Here is a 26,415-nt window from a genome sequence, read left to right as displayed (position 1 = left end):
TCACTGAGTTGCTGAGAGGCTTGCTCAGTAGCTAAGGCTAGCTTCCCACTTGTGTGATCCTCCTGTGTCAGCTTCCCAAGCACTGGGATTACAAACGTGTGCCACCACTCCTAGCTCAAGTACATTATTTTTAAAAAAAAACACTCTCGCAATTACAAAAATTGAAGGAATTTTGACAATATAGAAAGAACAAAAATCTCAGAAAATAGGACAGTTTTTGCCATGTTAGTGGGGGAAAAAACTCTTACATCAACTACTAGTGTGCAGACTAAGGTATTATAGTAACCCACATTTTTTCTTTTGGGGGGGTTACTAAGAATTGAACCCACATTTTTTCTTTGGGGGGGGGTTACGAAGAATTGAACCCAGAGTCATTTTACCTCCGAGCTATACCCTTAGCCCTGTTTTGTATTCTTTATTTGGAAACGGTCTCACTGAATTGCAGAAGGCCTCACTAAGTAGCTGAAGCTGGCCATGAGCCTGCAATCCTCCTGTCTCATCCTCCATTTCTAACATATAGGAAATAGCATTTCTCTCTTTCTTTCTCTCTCTTGTCATGCTCCATTTTCATTATCACTCCTGTCATTACCAACAAAGTGATTTAAAGTTTATATGGTTGCTGGGCCTGGTGGCACACACATGTAATCCGCACACTTGGGAGGCTGAGACAGGAGGATCGTGCAGGTTTGAAGCCAGCGTCAGCTACTTAGTGAGGCTCTCAGCAACTTTATTGAGACCCTGTTTCCAAATAAAATATAAAATAGGTCTGGGAGTGTAGCCCAGAAATAGAAGGCCCCGGGTTCCACCCCCAGTACCACCAAAAAAAAAAAAAAAAAAAGTTTATAGGGCTATAAATATTAGAGATGGCAGTTCACCAAACTTTAAGGACCAGTACTTTCCAAAATACAGAATAAATTTAGATAAGGATTGCACTCAGAACCTGCCTACTTAATGTTGTATCTATAGCTGATTTCAAAATAAAGATAATATCTTTTGCAGACAACCTCAGCTACTTAGTGAGGCCCTTTAAAACTCAGTGAGACCCTATCTCAAAACAAAGAATAAAAATAGGGCTGGGGGTGTAGCTCAGAGGTAGAATGCCCCTGGGGTTCCATCCCCAGAACCACAAAAAAAATATCTCTTAATATTGTTATAGCCAAGCATGGTGGTGCACTGTTGTGATCCCAGCATTTGGGAGGCTAAGATAAGAGGATAGTGGTTTGTGGACAGCCTCAGCTACGTAGTGAGGCACCTTGAAACTCAGACCTTGTTTCAAAATAAAGAATAAAAAATAGGGCTGGGGGTGTAACTTGGAGGTAGAATGTCCCTGGGTTCCATCCCCAGTACTGGGGGGGGGGGGGGTTGGTTACAGAATCTCTCTTGTGATAGTTTTGATACTACACAAATATTAAGCCCCTAGAGTTGTTTTTTAGGTATGAATCAGATGCTGCTCTTTTCTCCCTTTCTCTGTGTTTTTGCAATTCTTTAAAATAGCAAAATTTGCCAAGAAATACAGTAGTCACTTGACTAGATCTACTTTGGCTGCTAACTTGTACCATTCGTCACTTTGATCATTGATATCCACCTATTGCTTGAGTATTGTCTAATATTAGAAATATTTATGTAAAAAAAGAAAATATTAAAAAAAATTGGGCTGGGAGTATAGCCTGTAGCCTATGTGTTCCACCCCCATTACCACCAAAAAAAAAAAAAAAAAAGTTTATAGGCTATAAATATTAGAGATGGCAGTTCACCAAACTTTAAGGACCAGTACTTTCCATAATACAGAATAAATTTAGATAAGGATTCCACTCAGAACCTACTTATTGATCTATTTCCTGGTATCACAGTACTTGAACTCTTGCCTAGCCTGCATGGGGCCCTGAATTTGATCCCCAGCACTACAAAAAAAAAAAAAATACTCAGGTTAAGAAGTTAAAGGTGACGGAAGAGCTAAATTATAGAATGTATCTTTAATAACTATCTTTTTTTTTTTTTTTTTTGGTGGTACTGGGGTTCCTGGAAGCCCTTCTACCTCTGGGCTACACTCCCAGACCTATTTTATATTTTTGAAACAGGGTCTCTTACGCCAGCGCGGCTGGCTTCGAACCTGCGCGATCCTCCTGTCTCCGCCTCCCAAGCGCGGGGATTACAAGCGTGCGCCACCACGCCCGGCTAATAACTATCTTTAAAAAAAAAAATGGAAGGGTACTGGGAATTGAACCCAGGGGCATTTTACCTCTAAGCTATCTCGAACCCAGGGCCATTTAACCTCTGAGCTTTTGCCTCATCCCTGTTTTTATTTATTTATTTTATTGCGGTACTGGGGGTGAAACCCAGGGACATTCTACCTCCAAGCTACAACCCCCAGTCCTATTTTTTATTCTTTATTTTGAAACAGGGTCTCCCTGAGTTGTAAAGGGTCTCACTAAGTAACTGAGGCTGGCCTCGAACCTGCGGTCCTCCTTTCTCAGTCTCCTAAATGCTGGGATTACAAGCGTGGACCACCATGTCCAGCTCTGTTTTTATTTTATTATTTGGAACAGGGTGTCACTAAGTTGCCGAGGCTGATCTCGAACTGAGCCTCCTAAGTAGTGGTATTACAAGTTTGTACCACCGTGACTGGCTATTGTTTAATTTTAATTTTTTATTTTGAAACCAAGTCTAATTTGTGGACTAAGTTGCTGAGGCTGCCTGGAAACCTGTAGTCCTCCTGTCTCAGCCTCCCAGGTACTGGGATTACAAGCATGTGCCATTATGCCCAACTACTGTACTTAATTTTTTATCAAATAAATAAATTAAGCTTTATATATACTTTATACACATCTAGTCATTAACACCCTTTTTTGAGGTGTTAGGCACTTGGAAGTATCCTGAAAAGAATGGGAAAGCACAATTTATTTTATTTATTTATTTATTTTGGTGGTATTGGGGTTCCTGAAAACCCTTCTACCTCTAGTTTACACTCCCAGACCTATGTTATATTTTTATTTGGAAACGGGGTCTCTTAAGCCAGTAAGGCTGGCTTCGAACCTGCACAATCCTCCTGTCTCTGACCCTCCTGTCTCCGCCTCCTAAGCACGGGAATTACAAGCATGCGCCACCACGCCTGGCAGAAAACCACATTAAAAGATTGCCAGTAATATCCTTTTCTGTTCATTTGCTTGATAGCATATTGTGACAGATTACAAGTTTTATGTGCTCAATTCAGTGGGTTAACACTCTACTGCCCCATGTAAGCTCTGCTACCTTTAGTAAATAGACTGCAAAAAGGCTGCAGATAGCAGAAGACAGTGATACAAGTATAACAACTAAAAGATGAGAGAGCTTTCTGTGTGTGTTTGTGTGTGTGTGTGTGTGTGTGTGTGTGTGTGTGTGTGTGTGTGTGTGTGTGTTACTGAGGATTGAACTCAGGGGCATTCTACCTCTGAGCTACACCTCCAGCCCTATTTTTATTCTTTATTTGGAAACAGGGTCTTACTAAATTACAGAGGCCCTCACTAAGTAGCTGAGGCTGGCTTCAAACCTACAATCCTCCTGTCTCAGCCTCCCAATTACTGGGATTACCAGTGTGCGCCACCATGCCTGGCTAAGAGTGGATATTTTTCTAATAAAAATTCTATCCTGTCATAAAGTTAATCAGACCTGAGTAGTTGGACCAAAAATTAAATCATCAAGGAGTTTTAAAGCCAGGCTTGTAATCCCAGTACTTGGGAGACTGAAACAGGAGCGTCACAGGTTTAAGGATAGCCTCAGCAAGTAGTGAGACTCTCATCAACCTAGTGAGACCCTGTTTCAAAATTTAAAAAAGTAAAATAGGGCTGGAGTGTAGCTCAGAGGTAGGATATCCCTGAATTCAGTTCCCAGTACTACCAAAAAATAAAAAAGGAGTTTTGAAATAGAATATATTTCTAATTTTATTAAAATATTTTGCCCAATTATACTGTGCTTTGTAATTTTAACTAATGATACTCTGAAACTATCCATTTAGCAAAATTTTTAAGCATCTGGAATGTGAGGCTTAATCTTTATAGTTTTTAGAGGCATTTATGCAATATTCTATATGACATTTTATTTTATTTATTTTTTATTTATTTATATTTTGGTGGTACTGGGGTTCCTGGAAACCCTTTTTCTTCCGGGCTATACTCCCAGACCTATTTTATACTTTTTTTTTATTTGGAAGCAGGGTCTCCTAAGCCAGCGCGGCTGGCTTTGAACCTGCACGATCCTCCTGTCTCCTCCTCCCAAGCACGGGGATTACAAGCGTGTGCCACCACGCTCCACTCTATGACATAATTTTCCTAAATATGTTTAGATACCTCTCTTAAGGCTTCTGGTTTAAATGGGGGAGGACATACTGTGAAGATACACACATAGTTTCTGCTATGGTTAAATTAGGAGATAATAATGCTAGGCGTGGTGGTGCGTGCTTGTAATCCCAATACTTAGAAGGCTAAGACATGAGGATCACGCAAGTTCAAAGCCAGCCTTAACTACTTAGTGAGGCTCTCAGCAACTTAGAGACTGTATTTCCAACTAAATATAAAATAGGCCTGGGAATATAGCCCGGAAGTAGAAAGCCCCTGGATTTCACCCCCAGTTCCGCCAAAAAAAAAAAAAGCAGATAATAGAATGACAACCAACACTCATTCAGCAGCAAGTACAGTTAGATACAGCATAAGAACGTGCTGATGAAGCCGGGCATGGTGGCGCACCCTTGTAATCCCAGCATTAGGAAGGCTGAGACAGGAGGATCATGGTTCATGGACAGCCTCAGCTACTTAGTTAGGCTCTCTGTAACTTAGTGAGACCTTGTTTCAAAATAAAGAATACAAAATAGGGCAGGGGGTGTAACTTGGAGGTAGAATGCCCCTGGATTCCATCCCCAGTACTAAAAGAAAAAAGAACATGCTGATGGTGTAAATAAATTAGTAGCAGAGCAAAGTATATGTCTGGAAAGAATAAAGTACAGATGTTTCTACATAACAGTGTGGAGAATTTAATTAATTCTGTTTCATTCGTGGCATATGTAAAGAACTACTTTTGTGAGCAACTATAAAGATAAAAGCAGTCCACAAGCTGGGCATGGTGGCACACGCTTTGTAATCCCAGCATTCAGGAGGCTGAGACAGGAGGATCACAGTTCACAGAAAGCCTCAGCTACTTAGTGAGGCCTTCCGCAACTCAGTGTGAGACCCTGTTTCAAAGTAAGAAAAAATGGGGCTAGGGGTGTAGCTCAGAGGTAGAATGCCCCTGCGTTCCATCCCAGTATTGCAAAAAAAAAAAAAAAAGCAGTCTACAAAGATATATTCTCCACAGTAAGTCGTTATTATTATTATTATTTGATGTATGGGATTGGGTCTAGGGGCCTTCTACCACTGAACTCTACCCCTAGCCCTTTTTTTGATTTCTTGACTTTTTTTTTTTTTTTTTTTAACAGCATCTTACTAAACTATGTGTGTAATTTCAGTCTTCCAAGTCCTGGAATTACAGGTGTTCACCAACAAACCCAGCTCCAGCTTTTGTTTATTTGTTTATTTTGGTACTGAGGATTGGACCCAGGAGCATTCTGCTTCCAAGTTATACCCCTAGCACTTTTTTATTTTTGAGAGTCTCACTGTATTGTAGAGGCTGGACTTGAACCTGTAATCTCCCTGTCTCAGCCTCCCAACAACAGGGATTACAGGCATGCACCACCATCCCCATTTTAAGTTCTGTGGAGTTAGATGTAGTGGCACATTTCCTGTAATCACATTGACTCAGGAGGTGTGAAGCAAAAGAACTGCAGTTTGAGGCCAGCTTGCTTTAAAATTAAAAAATTAGCCAGTGTGGTGGCTCTCACCTGTAATCCTAGTACTTGGGAAGCTGAGACAGGATCACAGGTTCACAGCCAACCTTAGGTGTAAATTTAGTGGGACCCCATTTCAAAATAAAGAATGAAATAGGGCCAGGGATGTGGCTTAGAAGTAGAAGGCCCATGGGTTCATTCTCCAATACCAAAAATAAATAAGTAAATAAATAATAGGGCTGGTGGTGTAGCTCAGAAGTAGAATGAAGTAGGGTTTAATTTCTAGTGAAACACACACACACACACACACACACACACACACACACACACACACTAAAGATGGCATACTTGAGAGATAACAGCCTGCTTCACAATAGCCATATTATGGAACCAGCCTAGTTGTCAGTCACTAGATAAATGGATAAAGAAAATGTGGTATGTGTACACAATTGGGTTTTATTCCGTCATGAAGAAGAACAAGATTAAGTCAGTTTTCAGGAAAATAGATAAAATGGAGAACATTATGTTAAGAAAATAAGCCAGGCTCAGAAAGATGGGGTTGAATTTTTTTTCTCATATGTGAAAGAAAGCTAAAGAGATAAAGGGGGGTGTCTCATGAAAATAGAAGGGAAACCATTAAAATAGAAGAAGGATATCTGGGAGAAGACAGAGAAGTTATTTGGGGTTGAAATTGAACATCCTATAATTCATGTATGGATATTCCTCCAAAAAGCCCACTATTCTGTTTAACTAATATGCACTGGTACTGGGGATCAAAGCCAAGGACATTCTACCTCTGAACTACACTTCCAGCCTGATTTCATTTTATATTTTGAGAGAGTCTTGCTCAGTGTCTAAGGCTGTCCTCAGACCTGCGATCCTCTGTCTCAGCCTCTCCAGTACTGGGATTATAGGAGCCTGCTACCACACCTAACTGCTCAAGCATCTGCTCCCTTGCTAATGTCAGTACCTGAAATGACCTGTATGTTTTGTTTTGTTTTTTTTTGCGGGTTTGGGGATAGAACCCAGGGGCATTTGACCTCCGAGCTACACCCCCTGCCTCATTTTTTATTCTCTCTTTTGAAACAGTGTCTCACTAAGTTTTAGAGGGCCTCACTAAGTAGCTGAGGTTGTCTGCAAACTGCGATCCTCCAGTCTCAGCCTCCCAAATGCTGGGATTACAAGTGTGCATTACTATGCCCAGCTCTGTATAATTTTTTTTAACAGCCACAATAGTTGTATTTACAATTGAACTCTTTATAATATATTTATAAGACAACCAATTTTACACATCAGAAATTATATCAAAAGTATGAATTACAACACAGACAACAATATGAAATGGGCTTAAGACAAAGCTGAAGTGGACAGACCAGCAGTTTCTCTTTTAATTTATTAACACTAATTTAAACTTTGTTAAAGAAAGAAACAAAACTATGTTTTAGGAGAATTGCAGGGCCTTCGTTAAAGACTGAATTTCACAGTGTTGTATACCATGTAGGGAAAAATAAGACTAATTTTACCCCCACATTCTAACACACTGTAATTTCAACCTTGGAACTTTACTCCAACCTCCTCAATGAACCCCAACATACCCAAATCAAAGGAGAATGATCTAGGAGAGAGGGCAATAAAATAAGAGGTCCTCATGGAAAGGGAGAACCAAGGAACAGAATCCACGTAAGTCTGGCCAGATAGCAACTTATGGATTCCTCTCAGTCTAGCAAAAGTTCTGTGTCTGAGGAGTCCCTGTGTAGGGCAGAATTAAAAAGGTTATGTTTGTTAACCCATAACCAAAATTAGAAATCTGACAAATGTTGAAACCAAGAAGAAACTAAGAAGGATCAAGGAACAAAGTAAAGAAACACTGATTGGGGTATTTTTTTCTCTTTTGGGCACATTTTGTAAAGGAACATAACATAGGTCAGAGTAGGAACACTAAACAGCTTGCCACATTAAACTAATGGAGAATATCTGGCCCAGTTTTTCTAGAAATCTCCTTTTCCTTAAGATGTGAATGACAAGCCGGGTGTGATGGCGCATGCTTGTAATCCTGGCATTCAGGAGGCTAAGACAGGATGATCACCGTTCACGGACAGCCTCAGCTACTTAGGCCCTCCGCAACTTACTGAGACCCTGTTTCAAAATAAAGAATAAAAATAGGGCAGGAATTGTAGCCCGGAGGTCGAATGCCCCTGGGTTCCATCTCCAGACCCACCAAAGAAATAAAGATGTGAATGAGAATCCCTAGTGGAATAAGTCCTATTTCTCTCTACATCCTTGCTGCAATGAAGTTTACAGCAGGTTTCCTTATATAGAGCCCATTCTCCTAAGCAGATGGAGTTACAAATGAAACACACACACACACACACACACACACACACACACACACACACACACACACACGAGGGGGGGAGGGAAGAGAAGAGCAGCGCAGCAAGATCATCCAAGAATACTACATAGAATACTACATGTGCTTCCAGAATAATTTCTTTCAAAGTCATGCTCCACTGATGGGCCGGTCACACACCCTATATACCTTGGCTTTTCCTCTAAAAGTGCTAATAAACTAGGGACATATTCTCCTCATTGATAAAAGCCCCTGCCTTGTAGGAGATTAGACCACTGCTGTTTTCACAAAACAGTCCTGAAGACTAATGAAAGACAAATCCTATATACTTAAGACCAGAAGTCTTGGCTCTACTTTCCTTCCAGATAGTTACAGGGATCTCACATTGAGACCACAGTGGCCTGGGAGTACACATACAAATCTATTTTTACACAATGAAAGGAGAAGCTCATTAGGTAAATCTGTTTCAACATGTAGACATTTGCCAGCCAAAGGAAACACATTTCCACACCCTCCTCCCACCCTCCATACAGCTACCCCATCACAAGTGTATAATTTTTTTTAACCTCACTCAAGGTTTATTTGCTTTATCCTTGTCATGTTTCCCTATTCCTTTTCCCTAAATACATAAAGTCTGGTATTTCTATATACTTAAAACTATCACAAAAATCAGCCACTTGTCACTAACTTCCTTATATTTCCAATACTACTTTAGTTTTCTAGTATTGGGTTTTTCTAACAATGATCTGAACTTTTTGATCTTAAAAGCAAGAAACTAAGAGGTGTTTCATTAAATTCTCAACAGAATCTCTACTTTGAGTGTTTCATGATCAGCACTGATACATACAAGATGAAGAAAAGAAATTGCTTCTTTTGTGTGTCTGTGTGGCACTAGAGATTGAACCTAGGGGCATTCTCTCTCTGAGCTACATCTCCATCCCTATTTTACTTATATTTGGAAACTAGGTCTTGTTGGTTGATGAGAGTCTCAGTACTTGAGAGACTGTCCTTGAACCTATGATTCTTTTGTCTCAGCCTCCCAAGTACTAGAATTCTAAGTGTTCACCACCACACCTAGCTAAGAAATGGCTTTTTAGGAAGTTTGTCAGAAATTAGCAGGGGCTCAGAGGCTGCATGAAGCAAACTGTTCTTAACAAAAATATGAAACAGACATCACTTAATACATTTGAATCAAACCTAGGTGTGTGGTGCATACCTCTAATCACACTTGGAAGACTGAAGCAGGAGGATTACAACTCCAAGGACAGCTTAGGCAATTTAGTAAGACTCTGTTTAAAAAGTAAACACAAATTAATAAGGCTGGGGGCCTAGCTCAGCAATAAAATGCCCTGGGTTCAATCCTTAGTACCAAAAAAAAAAAAAAAGCGATCCTAAAAGTCTGTATAAAATTAATTGAATTGGTATAAATATCTTGGGAGGTATGCATTAGGAAGGAACTCTGAAGATAAGAATTTATGAGCTAGGCATGGTGGCCCAGGTTTATAATCCCAGTACTTGGATGGCTGAGATTGGAGCATTGTATGTTCATGGCCAGCCTCAGCCTCACTAAGAAGCATCCTGCAACTTAGTAAGACTCTGTTTCAAAATAAAATAGGGCTAGGAATGTAGGTCAGGTGTAAAACACTCCTGAGTTCAGTTCCCAGCACTATTAAAAAAAAAAAAAAAAGCCAGTGTGGTGGTATGCACTTGTATTCCCAGCATTTGGGAGGCTGGACAGGAGGATCACAGTTTGCTGACAGCCTTAACTACTTAGTGAAGCCCTTTGCAACTCCGTGAGACCCTGTTTCAAAATAAAGAATAAAAAAATAAAGCTGGGGGTGTAGCTTGGAAGTAGAATGCCCCTGTGTTCTATCCCCAGTACTGCAAAAAAAAAAAAAAAGATAAAATTTTCTCCTATCACATGGCTCTCCTATTAGGTATGTAATACAGTTGCTCTCAGAGTTTTTTGTTTGCTTGTTTTTGCAAGTCTGGGAGTGGAGCCCAGGATCATTCTACCTCCCAGCTACACCCCCTGCCCTATTTTTTTTTTTTTTTTTTTTTTTTTTTAGTTAGTTAGTTAGTTAGTGGTACTGGGGATGGAACCCAGGGGCTTTTCTACCTCCGGGCTATACTCCCAGACCTATTTTTATACTTGATTTGGAAACAGGGTCTCACTAAGTATCTGAGACTGGCTTCGAACCTTTGCAATCCTCCTGTCTCAACCTCCAAAGCGCTGGGATTGCAAGTGTGCCACGACGCATGGCTTTTTATTCTTTGTGTGTGTGTGTGTGTGTGTGTGTGTGTGTGTGTGTGTGTGGTACTGGGGGTGGAACCCACAGGCTTTCTACCTCCGGGCTATACTCCCAGACCTTTTTTATATTTTATTTGGAAACAGGGTCTCACTAAGTTGCTGAGAGCCTCACTAAGCAGCTGAGGCTGGCTTCGAACCTGTGCGATCCTCCTGTCTCAGCCTCCCAAGCGCGGGGATTACAAGCATGCACCACCATGCCTGGCTTATTCTTTATTTTGAAACAGGGTCTCACTAAGTTTCAGAGGGGCTCACTAGTAGCTGAGGCTGTTGGTGAACTACGATCCTCCAGCCTCAGCCTCCTGAATGCTGGGATTACAAGCATGCGCCCACCACGCCCGGCTGTTATCAGAGATTTTAATCAGTTTTACCTACTTAGCTTCTAAAACAATGTCTGACACAGTCTATATTTTATAAATCTTGGTTGCATGAAGACCATTTAAGAGAAGACTTTAATTTTCATTTTTAGTTGACATATGTGTACTTATTTATGGGGTACAATATTATAATCAGATACATGTATGTACTATATAATGATAAAATCTGGATATTCATTTACATCTCTTCAAGTATTACCATTTCTATGTATTGGCAATCTTCGAATTCTTTTTCCTCTAGGTAATTTGGGAGGTATACACAATTATTTTAGTTTGCAGCTAGCCTACTGTGGTATAGAATATCAGAACTGTTTCTTTCATCATAACTCTATTTTTGTCCACTCTTTTTATATTCTCCCATTCCCCTTACCCTTCCTAGTCTCAGGTGACCTCTCTTCTACTCTCCTACATTACAAACTGTGTGTGTGTGTGTGTGTGTGTGTGTGTGTGTGTGTGTGTGTGTGTGTGTGTGTGTTTTATTAGGGGTAGAACCCACGGGCTTTTTTACCTTCAGGCTATACTCCCAGACCTATTTTATACTTTATTTGGAAACAGGATCTCACTAAGTTGCTGAGAGCCTCACTAGTAGCTGAGTCTGGCTTGGAACCTGTGCTATCCTCCTGTCTCAGCCTCCCAAGCATGAGGATTACAAGCGTGCGCCACCAGACCCAACTTGTTAACCAACTTTTTTAACTTCTACAAATGAGTGAGAATATTCATTATTTGTCTTCCTGTGGCTAGCTTATTTCATTTAACATAATGTCTTCTAGTTCCATATTGCCACAAATTACAGAAATTCATTCTTTAGTATGGCTGGGTAAGATTTAACAATATATACATACCAATGTGTTTTATTCGTTTATTGATAGACATCTTGCTTTATTGTATATCTTGGGTGTTGTGAATAATACTGCTTTTTAAAAAATGGGTGTAGAGATATAATTTTTTATATAATTATTTTCTTTAGATAGGTACCCAAGCCAGATGTGGTGACTCATGCTTTAATTCCAACATTTGGGAGGCTGAGACAGGAGGATCATGGTTCCAAGACTAAGTAGTGAGGCCCTTTGCAACTCACCGTTTCCAAATAAAGAATAAGAAATAAAGAATAAGAAATAGGGCTAGGGATGTCACTCAGAAGTAGAATGCCCCCTGGGTTCTTTTACCGCAAAAAATAAAATAGCATAGTAGTTGCCATGTATCCTAGATACATACTATGTATGTATGTATGTATGTATGTATGTATGTATGTATTTGACAGCTCTGGGGATGGAATCCAGGGGCATTTGACCTCTGAGCTATGCCTATTTTTTATTCTTTATTTTAAAACAGGGTCTCACTAAGTTGCGGAGAGCCTCACTAAGTAGCTGAGGCTGTCCGCGAACTGCGATCCTCCTCTCTCAGCCTCCTGAATGCTGGGGTTATAAGCGTGCGCCACCATGCCCGGCTGATATATACTCTTTATATATTTTAAGTCATGTTTAAGTCATGTTTAGATTGCTTATAATGTATTATTTAGAGAATATTGACCAAAAAAGTTTGTACGTTTTAGTACAGATGCTTCCTCCTCCCCCTCAATATTTTCAGTCTAAAGTTGATTGAATCTACAGATGTAAAATCAACAAATATGGAGGCTAACTGCATTTGCGAGTTGATTATTGACAAGAAGAGCACTTCGATGGCAGTTATTGCTTACTCAAATGATCTTTACTGCTTACTCATACAAAAGGCTTATAATCAAGCTAAAATCTCTTATTTAATGGTAAGCTTCATTTCAAGAGAGTACACAATACATATATAACCAGATATCAATAAATATCTAAATGAGTGAGTACAGCCTATGTAAAAGACTTTTTTATCTATGCTATTTCTTGGATGCATTTACATGTATACAAAAGACATGGCTTTATGGAGTGTTTGGCAAGCTTTTGGAAAGAGAATATAATATTAGCAGAAAGGAGTTGAAAGGTCATTCCCAAATGCCCGTATCTTGTATTGTATAGGTATTTTATATTATCAGATTGTTAAACATCTACAGTATGCAAACTGTAGATATTTTCACATTGCTTTGAAACTAATGAAATATCACCTGCTTTATTCAAATGATTCATAATTCGTTGTATGTAGGGTTTATCACCTATGTACTTAATACAGTCCAGAAACTAATAGGTGATGACATCATTTTCTTTCTGAACACTGGCAGTGAGTTTTAATATAAAGCTGTGGAAACACCATATTATACCACCTTATTTTTTTTTTTTTGGTAGGGTAACATATCTATGAGCTCAGGTGTTCCAGCCTAACAGACCTAGTTTCTAATTACAACTTAATTTATTAATTGAATGTGACCCAGTATAGCCTGTTTAATACTTAATATTTCTCTTGAGTCTCCATTTAAAATAGGATTATACCTTATCCCCAGTGAGTTTGTAAGAAACTTAATACCAAGTAGCCATTAAATGGTAACTTTTAGAACCCGGCATGATGGCGCACACTTGTAATCCCAGCGCTTCAGAGGCTAAGTAGCCAGCCTCAGCTACTTAGTGAGGCTCTCAGCAACTTAGTGAGATCCTGTTTCCAAATAAAATATAAAATAGGCCAGAGTGGTGGCGCACACTCGTAATCCCCGCGCTTGGGAGGCAGAGACAGGAGGATTGCGCAGGTTCGAAGCCAGCTGTGCTGGCTTAAGAGACCCTGTTTCCAAATAAAAATATAAAATAGGTCTGGGAGTGTAGCCCGGAGCTAGAAGGGCTTCCAGGAACCCCAGCACCACACACACAAAAATAAATAAAATAGAAAATAGGTCTGGGAGTATAGCCCGGAGGTAAAAAGCCTCTGGGTTCCATCCCCAGTACCACACACACACACACACAATAAATAAATGGTAACCTCATATTATTGCCACTTTTAATAAGTGTAAAGTTTTTAAATTCAAACTTAAAATATTTTGTCAGCATCATACATTTCATTATGCATTTTACTGACTCCTACCTTTTCAAAAACAACAAAATATTAAGTTACGTTCTATTTTACTTTCAGTCAAAGAAAAATAAGAAGAAATCAAAGTCAGATCCTAAAGCAGTGCAAAACAGTTCACGCCATGATGGAAAGGAAGTTGATGAAGGTATTTGAGCAAGGGAAAGGACTATAGACCAATTTTAAATCCTTATTTTACCAAGGTGTATTATGTAATAGTTGTGGGGGGTGTTTTTAATTGTTTATTTTGGGGGGGCTGTTTGGTTTTGTTTTAAACTTGTATGTAGGCTGCTTTTGAATTACTAGAGATTTTAAAATACAGATCTGTGGGTAGGAAACATTTTTGGTATTTAAATTATTTAAGAATCCAGTAGTGCTTTTCCTAAAGGGAACTACCTTGAAATTTAGGTCTGTTTCAGATTTGTTTGTTTTTTGATGCTGGGGATTGAACTCAGGGGCACTCTACCTCTAAGCTACATACACCCTCAGCCCTGTTTTATTTTTTACTTTGAAACAGGGTCTAAGTTGCTGGGGCTGGCCATGAAATCTGTGATCCTCCTGTCTCAGCTTCCCAGGTACTGGCATTACAAGTGTGCACTCCCACAACTGGCTTACCTCAGTTATTTTGAGCAATTGAAAAGCCATTCGCCTTTGTTTCCTCAGTTTGGTTTGGGTTCCCCCCCCCCTCCTCCTTCACTGTTTTTAAATATACCATCCCTAGAAGACTGAATTAGCCATTTATTATCATCACATAATAAACCCATTTATTAGTGATTATATATAATACTCATCATTTTTACCCAGCAAAATAACAAAATGTAAGGTAATTTACTTCTATTACTTTTTCTAAACCACAAATGACATATTTGATAAAAATTAACTTAATAGCCAGTAGTTTGTTGCCTACTGTAACCATATGAGATTAGAACTAGAATAAATTCTTAGGCTAAATTATTATAAGCAGCACTCTTGGTTTAATATCTGATTTTATCATGATATTTTGTGTACCCCACCCCACCCCTTTTTTTTTCCCCCAAAACTACAACCTTTTTTGTTTTTTCTTTACTGGCTAACACTTTTCTTCTGGGGCTATGTCAGGAGCCTGGGAAACAAAAATTAGTCACAGAGAGAAACGACAACAGCGTAAACGTGATAAGGTGCAGACTGACTCTGGTTCATTGGATTCAGCAATCCCTGGGATAGAAAATACCATCACAGTTACCACGGAGCAACTTACAACTGCATCATTTCCTGTTGGTTCCAAGAAGAATAAAGGTATTTTAGTGGAATATAAGAGCGGTACATCCATTCACACTTCTTTAAATTAGATGTATAAAATACCATGTACCAAAATCAGTTTTGAACTGCTGACATCATTGTACTGACATACCCTTCTTCATTGGAGTATTGTGAACCAGTGTTATTTGTTGCAAATTACCAAATGAATGGCTTATTAAATTAAAATTTGCCTTTCTGCCTTGAGTCACATGAGAAAACAATGTTGCTTCTTTTCTTAGAGTATATTGCTTCACCCTAACTCTCATCTTCATTTCTTACAGTAGATAACACATTTGTTAAATAGAATTATCATTATTTTGGATGTTGGACACTTTCATTCCAAGATGAAACACACATGTTCTGGATAGTGCAGGTTCTATCTAGATTTATCACTCCAGCTTTTGGGGAGTTTCATAGATGTTTGATAAACCTAGACCAGAACTTCAAAGATTATTATGCTAATGTTCTTCCAGTTATTTCAATTGTCCAAACTATCCATTATTGGTGGCTTCTTGGTATAATACTTTGCCATCGTTTTACCCCAGAGATACCAGTTTGCAAAGTGATGACTCTTCAACTTGCTTCAGAGCGATGACTTACCTATTGCATTTTTGTTAATGATGACCTCATCTCCCCATCTCTCAATTGTACCCAGACCACTTTCCTAGCCTTGCTACTTTTATACTCTTTTGCTTGATGATTTGTTGGAATCTATTGCCATGGTACACCAATGACTTCTACTTAACCATTTTCACTGTCACATATTACCTGTGTTGTAGTATTTCAGTCGGTGACCCCTTTTCATTTGTCTTGAGCATGCCTTCCTTGCTAGCACAATCCTGTTCATGCTGGGTTTGTTTGGGGATTTTAGATTTTTTTTTTCTTTTATACATATATTAGGAACATTATGCTTTTTAATGTCAGAGAAATAGTAATTTTGTTTTAAAACATGTTTTTCGCCGGGTGTGGTGGCACACATTTGTAATCCCTGCACTTGGGAAGCGGAGATGGGAGGATTGCGCAGGTTCAAAGTCAGCCTCTATTTCCAAATAAAAAAAAATATATGTAAAATAGGTCTGGGAGTGTAGCCCGGAGGTAGAAGGGTTTCCAGGAACCCCAGTACCACAAAAAAAAAAAAAAAAGTTTTTCCACCTTTGATCATATTTCCCAAATTCTAATCCCAAATACTGGCAAAGCTATTTGATGTGTTTGCTGAAAAGGCAGCTGATATCATTGAGATCTGGCAAAGTTGAATTCAATTTCAGAGCCCAGTTTCCCAGTTACTACTGAAAAGAATCTTGAAAACTACTGCAGAATAGCAGACCCTGTTTGTGCTGGGGTAGTTTCTTAGGCTTTTATTGGCGTTGTGGTTGGCCAAGGGTGTGGTGACTAGGAGTTTGGTTCCCTGTGGACATGGGAAGTGTGTGTAAAATTGACTTTTTTCCAATATAAAAATTTGGCACTTGAAGGGAAAATTTATTATAGATAAGTAAAAATTAATTTGTACGTTATTCCTAATTTAATGTGCGCAGTGGCCTATCTAGTGTTAAATAAATTTTATTTCTATTTCAACCAGGTGATTCTCATCTAAATGTTCAAGTTAGCAACTTTAAGTCTGGAAAAGGAGATTCTACACTTCAGGGTGAGAGAAATTACATGTAAATTAAATTGAAGGCCCATCATAGTAGAAGCTTATGTACATGTCTCTTTTCTTTTCTAACATGAATGATGCAGAAGGAAAGAAAAAGGCCTAAAAATGATTTTTAATTACTAAAGTAACATAATCATTATCCAGAGATTTTGAAAAATAAATAAAAAGAAATAACTCCCACTTCTAACAGTCTTTGGTATGTTCCAACTTTTCCTCTCATATGTAAAAACATTCTGTAATCATTTGTGTGTAGTTTTGATTCTTGCTTGCATCACTTAAGCCAGTAGAACAGGGTCTTTATTGGACATGAGTGTCATTTGGCATGTATGGGATAAAGATTTTACCCGTTTATTAAAAAATTAGTTATTTTCACTACATCCTTGACATAAAATATTTTACAATAAATGAACTATAGTCTAAAGTTACTTGGTGTTACAAATAAAAAATGTGTTTTATTTACTCATTTTTGGTGATGATTGAATTAAATAGAGTGCTATGCCTGACCGGAAAACAAGAGTGTTGTAGTGAAGCATAAATGCTGAGATGGGAAAAACCATTCTCATTTCAGGTTTGTTCTTAATTACTGTCAGCTTCCTTCATGCCCATGGCTCTCAATCCTGGCTACACATTAAATCATCTAGGAAGCTTTAAAAAAAAAAAAGGAAAAAACATAAATGAAATGAAACATGAATGAAGCCAGGCGTGGTGGCACATGCCGGTAATCCCAGTACTTGGGAGGCTGAGCCAGAAGGATCACAGGTTGAAGCAATTTAGAGAAGTCCCTCAGCAATTTAGCGAGTCAAAATAAAAAACAAAATACAGCTGAGCATGTACCTGGGAGGGAGAATGCCTCTGGCTTCAATCTCCAATACCAAAAAGAAACATACTTATTCACAATCACCCATAAGTATTTGGGTATACAGTTTGGATCACTTAAACCAATTTTAAAAAGGATCTTTATTGGACATGAGTGTAATATAGACATATATGGGATAAATACTTTACGTTTATTAAAAAAATTAGTTACCAGCCAGGCGTGGTGGTGCGCACTTGTAATTCTAGTACTTGGGAAGCTGAGACAGGAGGATCCAGATTCACAGCCAACCTCAGCTACTTAGTGAGGCCCTCTGCAACTTAGTGAGACCCTGTGAGAACCTGTTTCAAAGTAAATAAATAGAGCTGGGGGGGTATAGCTTGGAGGTAGAATTCCCTTGCATTAAAAAAAATTAAAAATTAGTTACTTTTTTTTAATCTACTTTCTTGATAGAGGTTCTGACTTTAGTCTGAGCTGAGGCTCCAATGTCTATATTTTAAGAAATTTCTCACGGGGTATGGTGGCACACACCTGTAATCCCAGTTTGGGGAGGCTGAATGAAGTAGTAGGTTTTCAGGTTTTAAGCCAGCCTCAACAACTTAGCAAGACCTTGTTTCCAAATAAAAAATAAAATTGGTCCAGGTTTGTAATTTGGAGGTAGAATGCCCCTGGGTTTAATTCCAACACTTTAAAAAAAAAAAAAAAAAAAAAACCAGTGGTATTTCTCATTTGGATTTAATATGCAGCCAGATTTTAGAATTTCTGCCTTGCAAAAAATATTTCAGGATAGAATATGCAACTGGGGCAATGTCTTCCTGGGTCGGGTGAGTATTCTGAGTATACTCTGAATATGTGTCATTTTCCTGTTTGCTTTCTTGTACATCCTTTGAGCCAGTCATTCTGCTATCGAGAACATCATTATTATATATGTTAGAATCAAATCCTATTTTTAAATTAAAAAAGATATTTGGTGGCCATCTTACATTTAAGTTAATATTTTTATCTTTAAAGATTAAGCTATTCCAAAGACAGTAAGAAATATAAGCCAAGCAATTGTAGAAATTTGAAAATGCCCCATTTTTAACAAGAAGTCATGTACTTGTTTTAATTTTTTTTTTTTTTTAAGTTTCTTCAGGGTTGAATGAAAACCTTACTGTCAATGGAGGAGGCTGGAATGAAAAGTCTATAAAACTGTCCTCACAGATCAGTGTAAGTGAGGAGAAGTGGAACTCTGTTTCACCCGCTTCTACAGGCAAGAGGAAAACGGAGCCATCTGCTTGGACTCAAGACACGGGCGATGCCAACACAAATGGAAAAGACTGGGGAAGGAGTTGGAGTGGCCGCTCAATATTTTCTGGCATTGGTAAGAACTATTAGAAAACTCTTTAAGTTTATTTAAAATTACTAATCTGGCACTTTTTAATTTTTCAGGAAAAAAAAACCCATCAATAGACAAATAAGACATGCCATGAAAAAATAATAGAAATAATTAACTCATCTAAGATTCTTTGCATAAAGAAAAGTGAGAAATAAAGTGAATAACATTTATCATTACTCTTTACATAGTGCTTTTTAAGATTCCTTATTTGATTACCAGTGTTGTTCACTGGTACTTTGAGATTTTTTTGTATTTCTTTATGGTCTTCCCCCACCCTGTGTATAATTTTTATTTTCAACATAGCTCAAATTGAGTGTGTGTGTGTGTGTGTGTGTGTGTGTGTGTGTGTGTGTGTGTTTTAGTGGGGTTCCTGGAAACCCTTCTACCTCCGGGCTACACTCCCAGACCTATTTTATATTTTTATTTGGAAACAGGGTCTCTTAAGCCAGCACGGCTGGCTTCAAACCTGCGCGATCCTCCTGTCTCTGCCTCCCAAGTGCAGGGATTACAAGCATGCACCACCACACCCGGTTAAAATATGCATTTTTTATGTTCCCTTTGCCCCTACCTTAACATTGTAGCAAATATTTTTTTTTTTTATTTAATGGCCCTATGTTGTTTTGTTTTGTTTTGTTTTTTGAAGATCTGGGTAAGGAACCCAGAAGCATTTGACCTCTGAGCTACACCCCTGCCCTATATTTTATTCTTTATTTTGAAACAGGGTCTCACTAAGTTGCGGAGGGCCTCACTAAGTAGCTGAGGCTGTCTGCAAATTGCTATCCTCCAGTTTCAGCCTCCCAAATGCCGGGATTACAAGCATGTGCCACCACACCCGGCTAGCCATATGATATTTTGTGTAAGCGTAGCTAGCATAGTTCACTCAAGTATTTCCATATTACTGGAGAAATAATTTTTTAACTGTTTTAGATAATGTTACATTGAATATGATATTTTGGTGTTCTTTAGGATAGGTTTCTAGGAATTATTTGGGTAGGGAGGATTATAAATGTTTAAAATGCTCCATTACATATTATCAAAATATTTTCCAGAAGCCAGGCGTGGTGGCACACAGTTGTAATCCCAGCATTTGGGAGGCTGAGATCTGAGGATTGCAGTTCAAGGACAGCCTCAGCTACTTAGTGAGGCTGTCTCAGCCTCCCAAGCACTGGGATTATAAGGGTGCAGCCACCACGCCCGGCTTTCCACAGCTTTCTTGATCATTTCTATTAGAGAGGGAGAGGGAAGAAGGAGAGAGAGAGAGGAAGGAGAGAGGAGAGAGAAGAGAGAGAGAATATTATCTGTTCATGTTCTTTGCCATTCATCTAATGGCCTCTTATTTTTATTTGAATTATAATTTCTTATGCTTATACAATTTTTCTGCTGTGCTTATGGCAGATAATTTCTCAGTTTCTTTTGAGGAACAATAGACATTAGAAAGTTCTGTGTAAATTGAGAAAAATTTCTTCCTTCACTTCTAGTATTTCCATCACTTTTTAAAAAGCAAACTCTAGCTCATTTACTAATACTGTTCTTAAGATTGCTCTCCTCTACCATGTCAAAAGATTATATAGAAAAATCAAAATTTGGAGCCAGGCATGGTGGCGTACACTTTGTAATCTCAGCATTCTGGAGGCTGAGACCTTAGGATCTCGGTTCAAGGACAGCCTTAGCTACTTAGGCCCTCTGCAACTTAGTGAGACCCTGTTTCAAAATAAAGAATAATAAATAAAGCAGAGGGTGTGGCTCGGAGGTTGAATGCCCCTGTGTTCCATCCTCAGACCCACAAAAAAAAAAAATTGTTTGAAAAAGACATTTGCTAAATTTCTACTGTCATATTCTGCAAATAAGAAAGCATAAGTTTCTGTGCTAAAAACATCCTTTCATATTAAATAAAAGAAATGGTTGGTTTTTGTGGAGTAATATTGGTTTCTTTTTGACATATTTGCAGTTTACTTTTGAAAACTGTAGTATTTCATGCCGAGCGTGGTGGTACACATTTATAATCCCTGTGCTTGGGAGACAGGAGGATCACACAGGTTGGAAGCCAGCCTCAGCTACTTTTTTAGGCTCTCAGCAACTTAGTGAGACCCTGTTTCCAAATCAAGTATAAAATATGTCTATGAGTGTAGCCCAAAGGTAGAAGGCCCCTGGGTCCCCCCCCCATACCACCAATAAATAAATAAATAATTAAAACTATGTAGTATTTCATAATTAGGACATAGATTAAATGGTACTTGCTTAGTGTTGCTACAAGTAAAATTAAGCAGATTAGAGTTTTTTCCTAAAATTAAGGTTTTTGTTGAAATTACTTTCTTCTTTTTTGGTACTGAGGAGGAATCCTAGGGGCATTTTACCTCCAAGTTACAATCCCAGCCTGTTTTATTTATTTTAAAACGGGGTCTCATTGAGTTGCAAAGAGCCTCACTGAGTAGCTGAGGCTGTCTGAACCATGATCCTTTTGTTTCGGCCCCCCAAATGCTGGCTCGTTTGTTGAAATTGAAAATGAACTATATAAGAACTAAGTTTGCAGTAGATCACTGAGAGGAGATAGGTGTGACTGGTCATATGGAGGTATATGTTCCTTAAAATATAATCACAGTTGGGTGTTATGGCAGATGACTATAATCCCAGTACTTGAAAGGCTGATACAGAAGGATTGGAGGTTCAAGGACAGCCTCAGCAACTTAGAAGGTCCTTAACAACATAGTAAAATTTTATTTCAGCCAAGCAAGGTGGCACACACTTGTAATCCCAGCATTTGGGAGGCTAAGACCGGAGGATCGCGGTTCGCAGACAGCCTCAGCTACTTAGTGAGGTCCTCTGCAACTCAGGGAGACCCTGTTTCAAAATAAAGAATAAAAAATAGGGCAGGGGGTGTAGCCCAGAGGTCAAATGCCCCTGAGTTCCTACCCCCAGACCCACACACACAAAAAAAGAATAAAAAATAGGGCAGGGGGTGGAGCTTGGAGGTAGAATTCCCCTGGGTTCCATCCCCAGACCCATAAAAAAAAATTTTATTTCAAAGTTTTAAAATATTACCGGCGTGGTTGCGCATGTTTGTGGTCCCAGCATTTGGGAGGCTGAGACAGGAGGATCTGGGTCAGAAGACAGCCTCAGCTACTTAGTGAGTCCCTTTACAAATCATTGAGACTCTGTTTCAAAAAATAAAAAAAAAGCCGGGCGTGGTGCCCCACCCTTGTAATCCCCAAGCTGGGGAGGCTGAGACCAGAGGGTCGCACAGGTTCAAAGCCAGCCTCACCTACTTAGTGAGGCTCTCAGCAACTTAGACCCTGTTTCAAAATAAAATATAAAATAGGTCTGGGAGTATAGCCCGGAGGTAGAAAGCCTCTGGGTTCCACCCCCAGTACCACAAAAAAAGAAAATAAAAATAAAAAAAATAGGGCTAGGGGTATAGCTCAGAGGTAGAATGCCCCTGGGTTCAATCCCCAGTGTAACACACACACACACACACACACACACACACACACACACACACACACACAGTCAGAAGCTGGGCATGGTAGCACATGCCTGTAATCCCTGTATTTAGGAAGCTGAGACAGGAGAATCACAGGTTCAAGACCCTGTTTTAATATTCAAAGGGCTTGGAGTGTAGCATAGAGGTAGACCACCCCTGGGTTTAATCCCTAGTAGCACAAAAAACAGACAAACAGAAAACAGATGTCATACAATTACAGGAACATATTCTGAAAATATATTCTTAGGTTATATCTTATGGGACCAAATAGTCTGCTATTGACCAAAGTGCCATTTTATAGTACATGACTGTACTTATATATAAGAAATGTCTAATAAGTCCGGGATGGTGGCACACACCTGTAATTTTAGCACTTGAGGGGTTAAGACAGGAGGATGGCAGGTTCAAGGACAGTCTCTGCAAGTAGTAAAACTCTTATCAAACTATATCTTTTTTCCATGTAAATAAAATCAGGGTTGCAGGGCCTAGCATGGTGGCACATGTTTATAATCCCAGTACTTGGGAGGCTGAGACAGAAGGATTGTATGTTCGCGTGGCCCTCAGCTACTTAGTGAGGTCCTCCGCAACCTAGTGAGGCCCTGTTTCAAAATAAAGAATATAAAATAGGACTGGGGGTATAACTTGGAGATGGGATGCCCCTGTTTCAACTCCTAGCACCACCAAAAAAAAATCAGGTGGGAAGTTTAGGTTTAATCCCCAATACCACAAGGAAGGAAGGGAGGGAGGTCGGTCAGTCTTGCTAGAGTGGTGGCATATGCTTGGCCCTCCACAACTTAGTGAAACCTATTTCTAAAGAATGAAAATAAGATTGGGGGTACATCTTGGAGGTTCAATCCTCAGTACCAAGAAAAAAAATGTCTTGAAAATATTGATAAGAGCCAGGTATTTTGCTGTAATCCCAGTACTTGTGAGACTTAGACAGGAGAATCCCAGATTCAAGTTCAATCTCAGCATTTTAGTGAGGCCCTTAGCAGTTTAGTGAGACCCTGTTTCAGAGCTGAAGGAATAGCTCAGAGGTAGGATACCCCTGAGTTCAATCCCCAATAACCCCCCTCAGAAAAAATATTGATATAAAATAGTAAAATGGACATGGACTATTTCAGACAGACGTATTAAGTATAAATAGCCATTTTAGTTTTTGTGTAGGTATTAGGTTAGTTATTTAACTGAGTGAACCTCATATCAAAGTAGTTGTGTGGATTGGTAGTAATGAATGTCAAATACTAAGTTCAGCTCAAAGTAGTTGCTTAATTATGGTAGATAATAAAGGTAGCATGGTATAGTGGAAAAGTAATAGGCTTTGGAAATGAAGTTCCAGTCATAGCTTAGTTGTTTTCTGTCAGCAAGTTACTTAACCACTCTGAAACTGCGTACCATAGTTGCTATAAGGGGCCCAGCCACAAAATAGACATTCAGCAAGTAGTAACTATTGCTGTTATTACTGGCTAATTTCTAAGGTTATCTTCAAATATTGTTTTCATAGTTTTAAACCTGTACACATCTTTCAAGTTTCATTGCAAATTAAAGGTTCCAAGTGACGTTCTTTATTTTAACAGCTGCTTGGTCTAGTGTGGATAGGGGAATGAATACCTCTGAACAGAATTCTGCTTCTTTTGCATCTCTCACACTTAACTCTGCTGTTTCTGGTATGTGAAAACAGTCTTTCGTTTAGTTAACAAAAAATTTCTGTTTAATTTTAGCACTTGTCATTTGAAAAAATATTCAGCATCAAGTATTACTATTCACATAAATAATATGTGTAAAGTGACAGGGACCTTCAGGCAGGACCTCAGTCCTCATGTACAAGTGGCTTAGTTTCTCTCTTTAGGGGAAACTTCTGTGGCCTGACGTCACTGACACAGACATGCTCTTGGAAAGCCTTCCTTTTAGGTTAGGGTCATTACCCTTCAGCTGCTAGCATAGCATATTACTGCCACAGTTTGTCATCGCATTTCTGTTCACATTTATTCCTCGTGAGTTTATAGCTGAGCCTTTCAGATTATGTGGACCTTTGCATAATTTTACTTTGAGTATTTATTGGTTTAGAATATACAATAGTTAGCCGGGCATAGTGGCGCACGCTTGTAATCCCTGCGCTTGGGAGGCTGAGACAGGATTGTGCAGGTTCGAAGCCAGCTTCAGCTGCTTAGTGAGGCTCTCAGCAACCTAGTGAGACCCTGTTTCCAAATAAAATATAAAATAGGGCTGGGAGTATAACCAGGAGGTAGAAAGCCTCTGGATTCCACCCCCAGTAAGTACCACAAAAAAAAAAAAAAAAAAAAAGAATATATACTAGTTAAGCCAAGCGTGGTGGCGGACACTTGTAATCCCAGCATTCAGGAGGCTGAGACCGGAGGATCACGGTTCGCAGACAGCCTCAGGTACTTAGTGAGGCCCTCTGCAACTCAGTGAGACCTGGTTTCAAAATAAAGAATTAAAAGCCGGGCGTGGTGGCGCGCGCTTGTAATCCCAGCATTCGGGAGGCCGAGACCGGAGGATCGCGGTTCGCGGACAGCCTCAGCTACTTAGTGAGGCCCTTTGCAACTCAGTGAGACCCGGTTTCAAAATAAAGAATAAAAAATTGGGCAGGGGGTGTAGCTCAGAGGTCAAATGCCCCTGGGTTCCATCCCCAGACCCTCAAAAAAATAAAAAAATAAAAATAAAAAAATAAAGAATTAAGAAATAGGGCAGAGGGTGTAGCTCAGAGGTAGAATGCCCCTGGGTTCCATCCCCAGACCCGCAAAAAAAAAAAAAAAAGAATATACACTAGTTAATAAACCACCAATTCAGCATAACTTATATATGCCTTTTATTCATCATACATAATCTACATATAATTAATATTATATCAGTGTGGGAAACACTGTTTAGTTTGCAGTGCTTGGTTCACATTGGAATTATTGGACCCATTTTAGTAAAATGTGTAGTTCTACAATGTCTGGAATCAACCAGCCTAGAAGAGAGGTCAGCAAACTTTTTTTGTAAAGGTCCAAATAGTATTTTTAAGCTTTATGGACCATACTATCTATTAGAACTACTCAGTTCTTGCTGTGGTAACAGGAAGACAGCCAGAAGCAATACATAAGTAAACTGTTGTTTCTGGTTCCAAAATACTGTTTTTATATTATTTTTTAACTATTTGAAAACCTAAAAAGTACTCTTGTTTCATGTGCCATACAAAAACAGGGGATTTGGCCTATAGGTCAGAGTTTGCCAAACCTTGATCTCATGAACCACATTTCAGTTTCAGAGGTAAAATTGTTTCTCTCATTTTGTTACTATAAAATACGGATACTATTCTCTTCATACATTCAGAGAATGCAGCATGAGTTACCAAAGTATTAATACCAGAGCAACAGTAATGCTTCTAATAGCCAATATGCTAATTATATACTACTTTTATAGGTTTACCTATTACATTTTACATAAAAATAGAGAGAACTACTTTAAATATATATTGTCATACTAGTAGAATGCTAGTGAGGTCATCTGTAATCAAATGAAAATGTATAAATTAGTAAGGATTCTGAGAAGAAATGATTATATATTACTTTTTTATACTAGCCAGGTATCTTCCTTCCTAACCATTCTTTGTGTCATGCCTCTGAATCCAAAGTGAATATCAAAGTCACTTAAGGATGCTGATATACATGGAAATTCTGATTCAGAAGGTCTGAGATATATATATATATATATATATATATATATATATCATTTCATATGCCTGATGGGAAATCACTGCTTTCATTTATATTTTTAAGTGAATTTATGCCCGTAGAGCAGGGGGTTTGACATTACGTCCATGAACTTATATGCCCCAAAATCTGTATAAAATTTGTATTAAGTCTGGACATTTGGCCACCATAGCTCTTTCAAATTCCTAAAGGACCTTGTGACCCTCTTCTCTCATCCACCTATTCTTTCCTGCTCCCCATCCCCCCAAAAAGACAAAACTTAAAAGATAATATTCTGTCCTCTTAAATGTACCTGTAT

The 26,415-nt window shown here is 38.9% G+C and overlaps 1 protein-coding gene across 5 annotated transcripts in view; it reads left to right on the top strand.

Annotated features, from left to right (window-relative positions):
- MTDH (metadherin) overlaps positions 1 to 26,415 on the top strand; it is a gene marked incomplete at both ends in the record, with an annotated part of 82,293 nt that overhangs the window by 24,670 nt on the left and 31,208 nt on the right. For 2 of the 5 annotated variants that reach the window (XM_080693516.1, XM_080693515.1), the window contains 4 exons: positions 13,866 to 13,950; positions 14,901 to 15,077; positions 16,657 to 16,722; positions 18,672 to 18,908. In XM_080693516.1, the coding sequence (XP_080549642.1) occupies positions 13,866 to 13,950; positions 14,901 to 15,077; positions 16,657 to 16,722; positions 18,672 to 18,908 (565 nt within the window). Of the gene's footprint in view, positions 1 to 13,865; positions 13,951 to 14,900; positions 15,078 to 16,656; positions 16,723 to 18,671; positions 18,909 to 23,978; positions 24,069 to 26,415 lie in introns of all 5 variants that reach the window. The other 3 variants (XM_080693518.1, XM_080693517.1, XM_080693514.1) reach the window with 2 other exon arrangements.

The sequence above is a fragment of the Muscardinus avellanarius genome, assembly GCF_963383645.1.
Source record: "Muscardinus avellanarius genome assembly, chromosome: 4".
Classification (NCBI taxonomy): domain Eukaryota; kingdom Metazoa; phylum Chordata; class Mammalia; order Rodentia; family Gliridae; genus Muscardinus; species Muscardinus avellanarius.
The sequence above is the reverse complement of the archived record's forward strand: the minus strand, read 5'-3'. Positions and strand labels throughout refer to the sequence as shown.